General features: G+C 43.0%; 1 protein-coding gene across 1 annotated transcript; it reads left to right on the top strand.

Moving 5' to 3' along the window:
- Positions 1-541: 541 nt before the first annotated feature.
- Positions 542-15605, top strand: LOC108925383 (TNFAIP3-interacting protein 3). Its single transcript, XM_018737245.2, has 7 exons — positions 542-937; positions 9638-9773; positions 9854-9997; positions 10097-10231; positions 11678-11914; positions 13619-13744; positions 14862-15605. The coding sequence occupies exons 1-7, from the start codon at positions 795-797 to the stop codon at positions 15156-15158; spliced, it is 1218 nt and encodes a 405-aa protein (XP_018592761.2). The 5' UTR covers positions 542-794; the 3' UTR covers positions 15159-15605.
- The last annotated feature ends 1264 nt before the right edge of the window (positions 15606-16869 follow it).

The following is a 16869-nucleotide window of genomic DNA, read 5'->3' as shown; positions in this document are numbered from 1 at the left end:
CAGCCCCCCCGACCGCAAAAAATACACCCCCGGTATCTACTAGTACACCTTTCAGCCAAACACTCTAGTCTCGTGTCCAAGTGTGCGAGTGTGTGTCTGTGTGTGGCTAGCATTATTCCCGCCTCAAGATTAGAGAAAGAAAAACAGTTCTGGTAACGAAATATTTCACTGAAGCCCAAATGAACATGGATAATTATTGTGTACGCTGTGGCATGGTGCTTGTCACGTAGGGACACGTGAGCGCGCTTCTAGACGCCGGTCTCCCGGCGCGCTCCCGTGGCGGCGGAATTCCCCCCTCCTCGCGCCCCACCGGTCGTTCAGTGCACCCACACTGCGCGCGCCACCTCGGCCGGTTGCCTGGCGCTAAATGCTGCTGGTGAACTTTATTACCAAGTATATTATTCATTTCTGACTGACTGTGAACTGTGTCTTTAATCTTGTGAACACAATAATTTGAAAACGTTTTTTTTTTTTTCTCCTATTCCTCATACTAATGAAAGAAAGCAGAGTTCGCAGAACAAGTAGTAACACTTAACGGTGTATATTTCCCCCGTGTGTGTGTGCGCGCGAGTCACGCCTCTCCTTTGACTTTTTGACTTCCTCTTCGAAAGTAACACAGACAGACAGCCTACAAATATAGTGTCGCGTTTCGTCTCGACTTTTTTTTCGCAGTCACACCGAAGCGAGCGGCTGAACAAGACACCTGCCGCATTGAAATAAAAAAAAAAAAAGCGCTCAGGTTCGTGCCTTTTTCCTTCCCGTCAGTCAGTGTGTTTCCCGGGACTGAGTCGCTCATGGACGGGAGCTGCTCCTCCTCGCAGTCTCTGAGCTCCGAGCCGGACTCCAGCGCGCAGGGCTCTCAGGAGCCGCAGGAAGCGCCTGAAGTGCAGGGGGAGGGTGAGGAACGGCGCGCAGCTGGACAGGGAGCGGCTGCACAGTGAGTACACTGTACTACAGTCTACACACTATAATACACTGTGCTCTACTACACTGCTGCTGTACTCACTGTTACTGTACTAATATGCAATGCTCTACACTGTGTGTATTCCGCTATACACTATGCTGTACTCACTGTACTATACGCTATACTATACACTGTACTCTACTACACTACTGCTGTATTCACTGTACTATACACTATACTGTACACTTTACTACACTGCTGCTGTACTCACTGTACTATACACTATACACTGTATTCTACTATGCAGTATGCTACTACTATAGAATATACTCTACACTGTACTCTGCTATGCACGGTACTTTACACTGTACTATACTATACATTATACTATACATGGTACTCTACACTATAGACTGTACTATACAGGGTACTCTACTCATAGACTATACTCTATACTGTAGTCTATTATTCACTGTACTATGCATTGTACTCTAGACTGTACTATACTCTGCACCATACTGTACTCTACATTGTACTTGACTATGCACTCTCCTATACATTGTACTCTACCTGACATTTTACACTGTACTCTACTGTACACTGTAGTTCGCACTGTACTCTACTATACACTACTCTACACTACTATACATTGTACTCTCGACTGTACATACTATACACTATACTTAACACCGTACTGTACTCTACATTGTACTCTACTATGCACTCTACACCATACTTTACTACACACTACTGTACACTATAATCTACACCTTACTCTACAATGTACTCTACTATACACTGTACTCAACACCGTATTCTGCTATACACTGTATGCTGTGCTTTATACTATACCCTATATTGTACTCAACACTGTCCTCTACTATACACTGTACTTTTATGTACTGTACTATACAATGTACTGTTCACTATAATGCACTCTGTTGTACTTTACACTCTACTGTACCGCACAGTATACTTTTGTACTGTACTGTGCTCTATACCAAACTGTACTGAACTGTACTTTATTCTTTTTTCTACTGTACTTCACACCATACTCTATACCACTATACTGTACTCCACTGTAGTATACTGTGCTGTATTCTACTCTACGTCATGTTTACTGGAACACTGGGGGACACTCACCGGACCCCTTTGACTCACGCACACGCACACGCACACGCACACGCAAAGTTAAGGCAGCAGGTGTGTAACTCTGCTTTTTTAGCAGTCAGTGACAGAACAGTCCCAGTGCGAGTAACACACAATAGCACAGGTAGAAATCCCCCTGCGCCTCCTGTCATAAACAATGGTGGCGCGTCACGGCTTTTTTTGATTTCACACATGACTTTTACTGTCTGCACCGCTTCCTGGCGCAAGTCACTTTTTATGCATGCATTTGCATCATTTTATTGAAGTAATTGGTGAAAAATTTCAGGTAAAAACCATACATTCAATTTGGCATTACTTCATTTAGCAGATGCTTTCCTCCAAAGCAACTTCCCATGAACTCTATGTAATGTTATCAACCCAAACACGTTATTCACCAGGGTGACCTAACACTGCTAGATACACTACTTACAATGAATTACTCATCCATCCATCAGTGAAACACACTATGTCACTCACAAACTATGGGTGACTTCGAGTCAACAATCCACCTGAACAGCATGTCTTTGGACTGTGGGAGGAAACCCACACAGACACAGGGAGAACATGCAGACTCCACAGAGACTGAGCAGGGATCGAACCCATGTCCTCCAACTACTCACTGTGCCACCCCGAGTATTTAACTTTTATGTAAAAATGTTCTTCACTCTATATATTGGATGTAGATATGCTTAAAACTATATGTATATATATATTTATGTATATATATATATATATATACACATACCTGTATATATGTACATACATTCCCTTTACAATATCAGAAAACTTCTCAGCATAGTTATGTTGCGGTAGCAGTTGCCCAGATCGATGGCGCATAAATGTTATTTGTGGTGGGCGGAAGGTGTGAGGGAAACTACTGTGAAACTCCATTATACTGGTGTAAAACTACAGCAGCCCCAGGAACTTCCTCGGGGGTGTTACTTGTGACACCACAACAGCCCTCACGCTTTCCTACTGCTGTACATAACAGCTGGGTCACGGTTATGCTGTGAACATTAGAGCCACATTTGTCTCACAGATACTGAGGTTTGTTAATATTTATTAAATTTTTAAACATCCTAGACTCATGCTGGAATACAAAGATAACAAGGAGGCTCCTAAATATGGTCGCTGATTGATTGATTCATATTGGGGGGCGCGGTGGTGCAGTGGGTTGGACCGAGTCCTTCTCTGTGGTGGGTCTGGGGTTCGAGTTCCGCTTGGGGTGCCTTGCGACGGACTGGCATCCCGTCCTGGGTGTGTCCCTTCCCCCTCCGGCCTTACGCCCTGTGTTGCCGGGTAGGCTCCGGTTCCCCGCGACCCCGTATGGGACGAGTGGTTCTGAAAATGTGTGATTGATTCATTCACTCACTCACTCAGTCATTTCTTAGAAATCAACACAATCTTTTTTTTCATATCCAGAACTTGTCCATTGATTTGGAGAAACTGCGTTTAACTACACTATATTAAATCAGAGTCCAGATATAAATTCGGGGTTTACGATCACATGACAGTCATGCTGTTACTGAGGCGTACTGAGGATGGGGGTGCGTACTTCCAGGGTTCACGCAATCCTAACGTGACCCCCCCTGAGTATTTTTGTTTAACTTTAAAGTATTATTGCTAATAATTTTGATCCTCCCAATACCTGACAGCTTGCTACACCTTTATGCTGTCATCATTGTTTCATATTTAGCAGACACTTTTGTCGCAGGTAGTTTACAGTGCTAGATTCCATCTTTCTACCCATCAACACACAACAGAGCAGTGTAACACACACACTAACACATTAACACCCTGCAGGCATTTTAGAGTCACCTGTTGGTTGTATCAACTGAGATTCCTTGCCACTCTTGACATTCTTTTTAAAATAGTTTATGATGCAAAAACATAACTTCTCTGAGTGTAACGTATGGTCCCGCATATATTTATCACACATTTGCAGGGATGGAATGCCGCTGTAGTAATGATAAAGATGCTTCCTTTCAGAGTTTTCCAGTCACCCAGAATAGCAAATGTGAAATATCCACTATAAATACCGAAACATGCTTCGCTGTTGATAACACAACCGACACCACAATGCAAAAAGTTTAATAATTTCTTCCTTATCAATATTCAGTAAATTACAAAAGGAATTGCCAGAAACAGAAGAAGATTGTGTAAATATATTCAGACAAATACAGCAACCCAAAAGAATAAATTGTTTTTTAACCACCAAAGGAAATTCTGAAATTCATCTTATAAATCAAACACCATTTAACTATGAGACACTGAAGTTTCTTGCAAGAAAATTAGAATTGGACCCATTGCTGAAAAACTCCTTCCATCTAAATATGATGTCATTCCATAATTTATACTACCTGAATTGGAGACTAGTGGTTAGAGCTGGGGGGGTGCGGTGGTGCAGTGGGTTGGACCACAGTCCTGCTGTCTGGTGGGTCTGGGGTTCAAGTCCCACTTGGGGTGCCTTGCGATGGACTGGCGTCCCGTCCTGGGTGTGTTCCCTCCCCCTCTGGCCTTACACCCCTGTGTTCCTGGGTAGGCTCTGGTTCCCCGTGACCCCGTATGGGACAAGCGGTTCTGAAAATGTGTGTGTGTGTGTGTGTGTGTGTGTGTGTGTGTGTGTGTGTGTGTGTGTGTGTGTGGTTAGAGCTGGGGGGGGAGTGTGGTGGTGCAGTGGGTTGGACTGGGTCCTACTCTCCCGTGGGTCTGCGGTTCAGGTCCCGCTTGGGGTGCCTTGCGATGGACTGGCGTCCCGTCCTGGGTGTGTCCCCTCCCCCTCCGGCCTTATGCCCTGTGTTGCCGGGTTAGGCTCTGGTTCCCCGCGACCCTGTATGGGACAAGTGGTTCAGAAATTGTGTGTGTGGTTAGAGCTGCTGTCCTCTACTTGAAGGACCAGGGATTTGAATCCCACCTCCTGCTGAAGTACCCTTGATGAAGGTACTTACCCTCAATTGATACAGTAAAAATGGCACAGCTGTGTAAGTGACTAAATCATTTTTAAGTAACTTTTCCTCAAGTATATTATAAAAGCGTGCTTTCACTCTGTTACATTTCTCTCACGCTCTTCTTGCTGCTTTTGAATTTCTTTCGTTATATTTTAAATTCCTCCACTTAGAACTAATAAAGTCGCTTTCGCTGTGATCTTTTAGCACCATCTCCTCGCAGTCTGCTGACGTCTTCTGTCGATCTATGGGCCGCTTTCAGCTGTCAGTGCCTTGGCCAGAAGCCCACTTTCGGGTGAAAGTTCATGTCCCCAAATTCATTCTGTTTATACATTTCTCCCACCATTCAGCAGAAGCTAAAAAGATACAAATTCAAAAGCATTTATACATTTAGCAGCAGGGTTCACTAGTTGCCCATGCTGCAATTGTTGGAATTCAGAATTTTCAGACACAAAAGTTTTTTAAGTTCTTTTATCTGTTTTTATAGAGAAGCATCAACTGAATTAATGCAGATGTAAATTTAGAGACACAGAACATCTGCAAGCACAGGCAGTTCTGCAAAACACCACATGGCGATGTTTATTGATAATGACCGGTATCCAATATATCAAAAAACGCAACATGGAACAAAACAGAGGGGCTTTTTTTGGTTAATGACTCAAGAAGTTCAGATAAGCTCAGGGCCCACGCCAGAATGTTCCATGGTTTTATTACCGCCACCCAGAGACCCAGAGGCCACGCTCGGCGTGACACAGTCTTCAACACCCTGTAAAGACATACGTGACATCTGTGGTCACATGATCTGGTCACAATGACATTGACAAACACATTTGTTGCCAGAGGAGGTTTGTCTCAAAACATAGTTCATCCACATGTTTTGTTTATTCGCAACCCAGGGAGGCCTTTCTGTATGTGGGGGTGGGGGGTGGGGGTGGCGGTGGCTCTGTGCAAATGCAAATGAGTGCATTGGAGCAGCGAGCAGCGCTCGCGTGCCGGTGTCACAACAAACCCTGCTTGTAAACTGGGACGGCAAGAACAAGATGAAGAAGATAAAGACTCTTATCTTTGTTTTCTTGAAAAAACATTTTGCCTTGGAGCTGAGCCGCCTCCTTCGTTTTATTCTGATGTAGCTTTTTCCAGTTCTTCCAACCATAAGGGACGGCAGTGCAGGGAATCCACGTGTAGCAAATGTGGTCACCATAAATTCACACGTTAAAGATTTTTACTTTGTTCTCACTAAAAATAAGTATTAACCACTTGATTGCCAACTTTAATGGATGTGTTTTCCCTATCCAACAGAAAAACATTCATTTACACTTTAGGACATATATATCCCTCATGTAGTTCTTACCAAAAAGTATCAGTAGTTAACTGTTGCCTTATGTGTAAAGGTGCACGTAATTGATTTTACACATTTTACTGTCGTTATTTATTGACCCACGAATAAGTCAACATGCAGGAGTCGTCAGTGAAACACTAAGAGCAGCCCATCGTCAGGTAGCCTGTAGATCTCCTTCAGCAGAAGTAACCTGAAGCAACAGTTTTCAGTATGAGTTTCCTCTCTCTAGCATTGCATCAGAAGAATCCTCTCTCTCCTCCATAGCACAGTAAAATCTGTCATGTGTTATTTGTCACATTCTTGCTGAAGACTACGTTAAGGTAGTTATTGTCAAATGAAGAAAAGCATAGAACTGAAAGAGGCTGTACTTTTTTTTTCACATCAATTTATAAACCAGCCAAAACTTTCAGTGTATTTTCTGGAAATTTTTTTTGTTCTCCCCACAAGGCATTCAGTTAACTATTTTGATTATCAAACCTGCCAGCATGTCTTCCTAGCTCTTCTGCAGCAGAAGCCTTGTGAGATGCTTTGCTTTCCCTCTTCAGTCCAGTTTATCTCATACAAGTGTTGCTCAGGTGTACTCAAACTTTTGGAACATCCTAACCCTAACCCTAAGGGACTGTTTATTCAATAGCTTTCAATTAGTTTTACTTTCTATGCAGTCCAAAGTTAGTACAAAAAAATAAAAGGTCTTTAAAAAAAAGAGTCTTCTTTTATTTATTATAGCTGCATCCAAGGTTTTTTGCAAACCTAAACCATAAATAATTCAAAGCATGTCTGTATTAAATTTTTGTCGATTGTGACCAGTAGGTACAAGTGACTCGGCGATTACAAACAAAACACGTTAGGAACAGCATTCCAGATATGTTCATAATTTGAGGAGATTGTGTATATATTAAATTGCAGTATGACAAATTGAGTGTGCCTGGTGACCCGTGTGTGTTACAGTTTGAAATAGCCGACAAAATATTTTAACTGCTCACAATGACTATTGACAACACGTGAACGTGGTTCAGCACAGTTTGTGAGGACAGCAATAGCCTCTATGTCGGTTCATGCTGGAACAAAGCAGGAGCAGAGAAAGAGGAAGCGGGGGATGAAGCCCAAGCAGAACGGAGCACTGCTGCTGACCAGAGCGGAAACTTCTTGTCAGACATTCTGTCACTGGGGAATTCAACATGCCTTATGACCATTGGGAATGTATCATCCACAGCTGTGACCCAGTAGGGTACTTAGTACCACGGTGAGTACTCAGTACGACCAGAGACACTGACTGTAACTGTTCAACTGATAGATCACTATTAAGAGGAAGACAAAGCAAAATAATCAAGAAGAGTTTGTCTATTTAGATTCAAAGCAATTTTCATGTTTTAAAATTAATACAGGCCACTTCTCCTCATGCCACAACCAGGCATCTATCTTGCAAATATTTGCATTTGTTTATTTAGCTGTGTCAGCATAATGCATTGTAGAGAGCGACCTTTATTTTAGCGCTTCATACATTTTGCTGACACTTTTCTCCAGGATAACTGCTAATTATTCAGCGTTGGTGAATAATTTACTGTAATATGTACTGTATCAATTCAGAGTAAGTGCCATGAACAAGGATGCTATAACAGGAGGTGGCATTCAAACTTGGGTTGTTTGGGTCCAAAGGCAACAGCGCTAAGCACTGCCTCTAAAATATATTGTAAAGAACAACCTTTGTTTTTAGTTTTTTTATACACCAATACATTTGTACCTCTCGAGGCCGAAGAGTGGCACCACTGTCTCACAGCACCTGGGTGGTGTGTGAGGATGTGGGTTCGATCCTCACTCAGTCTGCATGGAGTTTGCATGTTCTCCCTGTGTCTGTGTGGGTTTCCTATGGGTACTCTGGTTTCCTCCCACAGTCCAGAGAGATGTTGTTCAGGTTCACCCATAGTGTGTGAGTGACAGAGAGAGTGTGTGTGTTCCACTGATGTATGGATGAGTGACCCATTGTAAGTAGTGTATCTAGCAGTGTTAAGTCACCCTGGTGAATAAGGTGTGTGGGCTGATAACACTACATAGAGTTCATTGGAAGTCGCTTTGGAGAAAAGGATCTGCTAAATAAATGTAAATGTGTTACATTCGTCAGTTTTTCAAAGATATGAGCTCTTCCAAGTTCATTTTCTTTTTCTTGCACTCCAAAGACACAGTCTATTTTGTCAAAATTTATCTTTGCAGAGCCAAAATAGCCCTTGGTTAGGTGCAACAAAACACACTCATGTAGAGTACAAGCTCAAGCTGTGGAAGGAAGAGGGAGGGAAAAGCATGCGGCTTATGGAGGAATTACAGTCACAAAATTTTTAAAATTCATTATTCGTACTTTCAGAAACAACCCAGGAAATAAACAGAGATATGTTTCTCTTATTAAAGCTAAATTAACCACATACTGACAAACTTGTTTATGTGATGAAGTAGTCTCTTCCATATGGCCAGATTGGTGGCTTATCATGACACATGCAGTCGATTTTTAAGGTGAAACACTTTTTAATTAGTTCTTCCCATGCAATCCTTCATTACGCTGCACTTTGCCTTCCTTTGTTTCATTCCCTTGAGCCACCTGATGCACAGAACCAACACGGATCTCAGCGTTTTGCTTGTGGTGGTTGTGGAAGTGATGTACTTTTTCCAGTCATTTTGAAGTAGACTTCAGTTTTGCTTCTTGTTAATAAAAGATAATAACATGTTATATCCTGTTTCACTCTGTATCACATGAGCTATGGATGAAAATAGAATAAATAAAAGTCTTCTAGAGAATTTTTTATGTATTTTTAATTAAATAAAAAATTCTCTATAAGACTTATGTTTATCTGAGGGGTGCGGTGGCACAGTAGGTTTGACCGCGTCCTGCTCTCTGGTGGGTCTGCGGTTCCAGTCCCGCTTAGGGTGCCTTCTGACGGACTGGTGTCTTGTCCTGGGTGTGTCCCCTCCCCCTCCAGCCTTACGCCCCGTGTTGCTGGGTTAGGCTCCGGTTTGCCGCAACCCTGCTTGGGACGAGCAGTTTCTGTCTGTGTGTGAGCTTTATCTGATTTTTTTTAATTAATTTTAACTGTTTTGTGAATAACTCAAAGCATTAAGCTTTTATGGTAGCATAGTGCCTGGATTATGAACAATTCCAAGTTATAAACTGACATCCAGTTTTAAGTTGCGTTTTTAAGTGGCAGCATGGTTATAAAAAGGTATAGTTATAAAAATGCAGTTTTTTATATACTGATGACTGTGTTACCCGCTGCAGTGTGTAGGGACTCTGTGACCGTGTTTGTGCTCCCACAGCAGGAAGGCCTACAGAGCGCTGGCTGAGGAGGAGCAGGTGACCCTCATCACAGAGAGCATGTCAGTCACCTCAGCGGATGAAGAGAAGCTGCTGCTGCTCAACCGGAACACCGAACTGCGTCGCATCAACAAGGAGGTGAGGGGTATGAGTAGGTTGGTGCTACACGTCACTGCAGGGCCTTGGGAAAACGTGACCAAGCTGTCCTTGTTCACCAGCTTATGAGGCTGAACGAAGAGTGGGACCACATCTACCGTAACACGACCACTGGCCTGCAGCAACGTGTCAACAGTCTGGAACAGGAGGGTGCCACCCTCAAGCATCTCAACAGCCGGCTGCTTCTCAAAATGGAACATGAGCAGGTGAGCACGGGGGAACGGGCCTGGGCTGTAGAAGATGGTGTGGTTGAGTTTTGCAGCCCTGGAAGGCGCACTCGCTGACTGGGATTTGACCCTGTGCAGAATAAGAAGGAGTACTATGAGCAGACGCTTCTGCAAGAGCTCAAGAAGAACCAGCACCTCCAGGAGTATGTGCGTTTGCTGGAAAACCGCCTGCACCACACTGACACACACCGGGACTGGACAGGGGTGGCACTGGTGAGTCTTGTGTGTGAATGTATATATACGTAGGTGGGTGTGTGCATGTATGAGTGTGTTTTACTTTATGTGCTCTATGTGGGTACTGTGGTGGTTAGAATCATCCCTTTACAATAGAATGAAGCAGGACTGAGACCACCCTCCTGCTGTTGTGCCATTCATCAAGGTTCTTGTGTAAAACTGATACAGTAAAATGACCTGGGGGCGGTGGTGCAGTGGTGCAGTGGGTTGGACCAGGTCCTGCTCTCTGGTGGGTCTGGGGTTCAAGTCCTGCATGGGGTGCCTTGTGATGGACTGGTATCCTGTCCTGGGTGTGTCCCCTCCAGTCTTACACCTTGTGTTGCCGGGTTAGGCTGCGGCTCCCCACGACCACACATGGGACAAGCAGTTCAGACAAGGTGTGTGTATGTGTCAAATGACCAAGCTGTATAAATTGGTATATCAGTGTAAATCAGCTAGTAGTATAAGCTGCTTTTGAAATAAGTCTCAGACACAGGCGATCTGAAACTTATGACAGCTATCCTTCAACCTAATTATATGATTTTTGAGTCCTGATGTCTAGTCATAACGTCTAACACTGACCCTCCATCTGCTGTACAGTAACACTGACTGGTTGCACTGCCTCAAGACTCCATATTTATTACTGACTCGGTCAGTGTGGCTGTCAGCGAATGTTTTATGTAGAAAAACATGGTTGTATTTACAGAATTATTCATCTGTGATTCCATTCACTTTACTTTTTTACTCAGAATGACTAGGAAGAATTCAACTTAATTTTATTGGTACAGAAAAGAAAACATTTATAACATTAAAATAATGTTAAACATTATAAATGAAAGGGAACATATATGAAAATATAATACTGTACTATATTTATATAATTATTCTATATTACTATTATTTTAACATAAATAAATGTGTGAAATTAATGAAAAAATATAACAAAGCCCTGTTAGACAACCTAATATTCATGCTATTACTTGTTTATATTTCATTATGGTTATTTAAACAATTAATACCATAAATATTATGCTATCCTAATGGGTTTGTGACTTACAACAAAATTGACTTAATAATGAGGTCATTGGAACATAAACCCTGAGGTAAGTCAGAGACCACTGTAAATGCGCACACGCACACATCATCTGAAACCGCTTGTCCCATACGGGGTCGCGGGGAGCCGGAGCTTAACCCGGCAGTACAGAGCGAAAGGCTGGAGGGAGAGGGGACACACCCAGGATGGGACGCCAATCCGTCGCGAGGCTCCCCAAGCAGGACTCGAACCCCAGACCCACCAGAAAGCAGGACCCAGTCCAACCTATCGCGCCACCACCCCCACCACGGTAAATGAATAAATGTAAATATGCATGTGAATGTATTTATGCATATATGTGTGTGTTTCAGTCTCCCTCTTTAACTCTGTCTTACTCTGTTTCATCTTAACAGAATGGCTTGGAGGTGGCACAGCCCCCCAAGGTAGGGAGTCCACCAGAGGCCCCCCGACAAGGGTACCAGGACTCGGGCCACAGCTCACCGCTCCTGCCGGGTTCTCCGCCTGCCACAAGTCGGTGGAGCAGGACCCAGGCAACCAAGAGCTCCCCTTGGAGGGAGCCCAGTGTGGAGTCAGACACCGAGAAAGAGATGAGGAACCTGAAGGAGCAGCTGGAGGCCCTGCGGTGCCAGGTGGGTCACAGTGGGCTAGTCCACGCATTACCGGTGAAGCGGAACCGGAAGCCTGGCACTAACACGTGCGCCAGGCTGTTTGCACGGGCGTATCTTGGCCATAGCCTGTAGTTAGAGACAAAAGCCCCTCTAAGGTAGCTACCCTCACTGCACAACATGGAGCACATCGCCACCTACGGGCCACCAGCTTTACCCCCCACCAGTTCTGAGCTGAACAGGCTGTACAGCCAGTTTTTTTTCCTCCCCAACACTTTTTCGGCAAACAGTTCATAATTAAAAATAATAGGTCTCTGTTAATTAAAATGAAAAATAAAAGGTCTATAATTTAAAAATCTGTGTAACTTATTTATTATTTTGAATTTTAATTAACAGAGAGCTTAGGTAAGAAGAATGTTTGAAAGCTTTCAGCTCAAAAGCTTTGACCTCTTGCTGTAATAGAATTCGTTCCATCAGAAGTTTTTGAGTGCATGGCCATTAACGTTTTTTTGAACATATTGATTGCTTTTTGGGCATTCGACTTATATGGTTTCTCTATACTTTGACTATACAGCACTTTTCCTTTCCAAAGAGTAAATGCTTGTTGTGCACATCTTAAAAATGTTATGTCCATGTTTATGGAAAAGGAGTGTATGGGTTTTTTATACTAATTTAAAAAAATAAAAAGCTAAATATTATACTACATTGAAAAAAAAACTGAACATTTTTGTTACTTCACTTCACATATTAGCCTCTGTGTTGCATGTGGCTTGGATCAGTTGCTGGGTCTGATAACAACTGGGGAGGCATTTAAGGACAGTGTGGTGTTAACATCTTTGGATTTTCATAATTACCCTGCGCAGAAATTTATATGGAAAGAATACAGCATGACTATCATTAAGAAGCAGAGCTAAAGATGTTTACATTAGCATTCCCATCCACTTCACTGCAGCTATATTAGTTGTAGCTGGTGTTTCAAGTCATCTAAAAAAAAGTATTTTTAAACGTGGAGAATGCTTTTCTATTTCATGCTCTTACTTTGAAATGCAAATCTACATTGCCCACTGGCTGTCCAGTATATGCATCAAATATTATAAAGGCAAGAGTTCCTATTAGTAATTTCTCATTTTTATATTCAGATACCAAGTTGTCTGGAATGCCAGTCTGATTCAAAGTGTTCACATTTAGTCAAGGTGCTGCTGCATCATGCCTGGTATTCTGGTATTAGGGGTAAAACACTGTTTTCCCTGAAGGCAAACAGGGGCTCTGAACTTAGAATCCTTGTCAAATGCCAGTACAGAAGCAATGTTTTTATTGTGGGATGTGTGTAATGCCTGGTGGCTGCCGTCTCATAGGTGCTGGTGTGACTGCACATGAGATCGATCCCCACTCGCACTGCGTGGAGTTCACATGTTCTCCCAGCATTTATAAAGGTTTCCTCCAGGTGCTCTGGTTTCCACGCACAGCCCAAAGACATCTATTTCAGGTGGATTGGTAACTTTACTTGACCCATAGGTTCTGAGCATGTGTTACATTGCTCTGCTGTATTGGATGTGCGAATGGCTGTAGGGAGTTTACTGCAGTGTATCCAGCACTGTTAGTCACCTGGATAAAGGTGTCAGACATGGTGTCAGATCATCTTTGTCTGCCACTTTGGAGAAAAGCGTCTGCTAAAGCAGTAAATGTGGATGACCCTTTTGTAACTGTGAGTGTATGTTTGTCCTGCAGACACAGATCTATGAGGCTGACTACAAGACAGAGCACAAAGACCGCGAGCGCATGTTGCAGGAGAACAAGAAACTGCGCCTGAAGGAAAGCGAGATGCGGCAGCAGATGGCGCTGTTGCAAGAGCAGGTAGCTGCACTTCCTCCACTGTTCAGTACTTCCATCACAAGGGCTTCTTTCCCTTAAGGGCTTTAATTTGCTCTGTTGAACCCCCCTGCATTATTTGAAAGACTGTAGTTCAAAGTTCAAATTACAGTTTTTTTTCTTATCCAAAAAGTAATGCATAGCTGCTGAGATGCACCTAAAAATAACTAAAACACCAAATAAAAGACATTGCAAACAATGAAATACTCACACCAGCATATTTAAGGTTTTTGTAGCAATAATTATTGTGCGGTATCCACATACATAATGGCCATGAGAGAAGTATGTTTTAAACAGGCCACGTTTAAAGCTGGCCGTCCTAAAATGGTGCTGTACAAAACCCCTGCAGGAAATGGGGTGGTGACATGGGACACCCCTCAAAGCGCATACTGGTCTTGTTTAGCCAAATTAAACACTGCTTTATAACACAAAGTAGAAGAAAATATAAAATATGTAATCACACACACACACACACACACACACACACACACACGCAGAAACTGCTTGTCCCGAGTGGGGTCGCAGCAAATTGGAGCCTAACCTGGCAACACAGATCACAAGGCCGGAGGGGGAGGGAACACACCCAGGACGGGACACCAGTCCATCGCAGGGCACCCCAGGGGGGACTCGAGCCCCAGACCCACCACAGAGCAGGACCCGCCCAAACCCACAGCACCACTGCCCCCCCCCCCAAAATATGTAATAAAATATCTACTTAAAACATCACGGAGTATGCCATTATGAACTTTTACACAGTGCACATTAACAAATGTCCCATGTTTAGCTGGAGGTAGTGGGGAACATGGTCTTACTGGGGTTTGAATCAATCCACAGTGTATGTTTGGTTTTAAATAGCTCTACGCTGCTGCACTGAGTGGGGTCATACACAAAGGTGAACCAAATTAGGTGAACCAAAGGGTACCTTCTTTTATGTAACACTGTAATACATTTTTATTATGTGGGACCCCGCTTTTCATTAGATGAATACATCTAAAATTTGGTGAGGTGTCATTTTAATGCCAAGTTCACTGAGTCACAGGTAAATATGATGTGTTTGCTGTGCGACTGCACTGATTTAGCTGTAACACCTGTCTCTGTGCAGCTCAAGGTGTACGAGGATGACTTCCGGAGGGAGCGCTCTGACAAGCAGTTGTTGCAGCGACTCCTCCTGAAGAAGACGCCGTCTAGCGAGCCCGTCCTCGTCCATCGCTGCAACAACGAGCAGGAGGTACCGACGGCGGAGGGGGGTGACAGGGAGCGGCAGCGGGAGCGAGAGAGGAGGGGCCGCTGCAGCAAGCAGTGCGAACGGCACGGACATAAGGCCGAGCGCCCACGCAACACATGTCCGCAGCGGCATATGGAGGTGCAAACGTCGCCCTTCTCCGAGGAGTACAACTAAACCCCACCTGCGCTGCACCCATGTCCCTGTGCGCTCATCCTGGTATTGACCAGTCCAAGTTCAGAAAACCCCTCCTGCTCCATACCTTTTGAAAAACCTGCCTTCAGAATGTATCAGCAATCAAAGTTTACAGCTTTGGAGAGAGTTACACTAATGCACTGTAACGTAGAACCATCTCTGAGCTGAGCCCACGAGTCCTTCCACACTGTGACACACACACACACACACACACTGGTAGCTGGATGGAGATCACAAACTGATCACTTAGCCACATTCAGTGGCTCTGCAGACTGGGCATTGACACCTTTCAGTTGCCATGGAGCCCATTCGCTGAAGATATACCATCCTCACATTGTTCTAGTATTTAACTTAATGGCACCAAATTCTTACAGTAATCCTAATGCACTGATGTATGAACAGCTGTCCCCTGACATGCAGAGTTAACTGTCAGAGACTGTCAGAGCTATTATTATTATGATTATTATTATTATTATTATTATTATTATTATTACAAAGCCTTAGAATAGATTTTTTCATGTTTTTATACACAACTGTGCTAAAGTTCTATGAAAAGATTTTTTGTAATATATTGGTAAATATATTGTTTAAAAATTGTGCTTTTTTTAATTTGTATTTATACTTCCCTGTGTAATGTAGTATTGTTTTTAGAGGAACTGTTGATTTTTAATTATTTCCATACTAATACAATTCAGTTTTTTTAAGTGTTGAAATAAAATTTTATACTGTTTTGTAAATCACTTTCTGTAAATTCCCTTCCTATCTGGTCAGTTATGAAATTGAGTCTCGTTCAGCATGTTACTCTGTGTGTGTGTGAGAGAAAGAGAGGGAGAGAGAGAGATGCCTCCAATACCCATAGTGGGGTAGAGATGCATGCGATTTTCTCCCATTTTTTTCTCCAGTATCCTGCTAAAAACTCCTGTGTTTTATTAAGCACTGTCAGTTAATCTGTTGTAGCAGAAAATGACTTTCCATAAATAATGCAGGAATTCAAGTAAGTTTAACAATGAATTCAAGGTCTCTAAGAATGTATTAACATTTAAGCTGTCTGCAATTTTCAATTTTTGTAGAATGTAAGGTTATTTACCTTAGTGTCCAGATGTGGTATTTTGTACAAAAAAATGATTTTTAGGATGAGCTTTATATTTTCCTGTATTAAAAAGTGAACTTTACTGACTCATACCTCAAATATAAAGCATATAGTATTGACCTGTTTCTTCTGTTCTTCTTTTAGAATTCTAAACAAGTGTTATGTAGACAATGTAAGATGTTAGAGAGTTTCATATACACCATATTGCTGTATTAAACATTTTTCATGACAGTTTCTGTGAGTTTGTCAAGATTGGCACTGTTACCGTAACCATCAAGTTATAATACATGTAATTAACCTGTTATGCAAATCTGCCAACATGGGAACGTTCAATTATTTTTCTTAAATATTATGCCCAATATAAGCACAGTTGTTCAGTTATTTTCAGTGTTGGTACTTGTATATATGGTAGGGGGGTGCAGTGGCGCAGTGGGTTGGACCACAGTCCTGCTTTCCGGTGGGTCTGGGGTTCAAGTCCTGCTTGGGGTGCCTTGCGATGGACTGGCGTCCTGTCCTGGGTATGTCGTCGTCCCCCCCACCCCCAGCCTTACGCCCTGTGTCACTGGGTAGGCTCTGGTTCCCCGCGACCCTGTATAGGACAAG

Source organism: Scleropages formosus, chromosome 13 (assembly GCF_900964775.1).
Source record: "Scleropages formosus chromosome 13, fSclFor1.1, whole genome shotgun sequence".
Taxonomy (NCBI): Eukaryota; Metazoa; Chordata; class Actinopteri; order Osteoglossiformes; family Osteoglossidae; genus Scleropages; species Scleropages formosus.
This window is presented reverse-complemented; position numbering and strand designations above follow the sequence as displayed.

What these genes read in the sequence shown, in the direction of transcription:
- LOC108925383 (XM_018737245.2), top strand. Translation starts at nt 795, where the DNA reads ATGGACGGGAGCTGCTCCTCCTCGCAGTCTCTGAGCTCCGAGCCGGAC. An exon ending in GGACAGGGAGCGGCTGCACA is followed by an intron (nt 938 to 9,637) that starts GTGAGTACACTG and finishes GTGCTCCCACAG; the next exon opens with CAGGAAGGCCTACAGAGCGC. An exon ending in TGGAGGCCCTGCGGTGCCAG is followed by an intron (nt 11,915 to 13,618) that starts GTGGGTCACAGT and finishes TTTGTCCTGCAG; the next exon opens with ACACAGATCTATGAGGCTGA.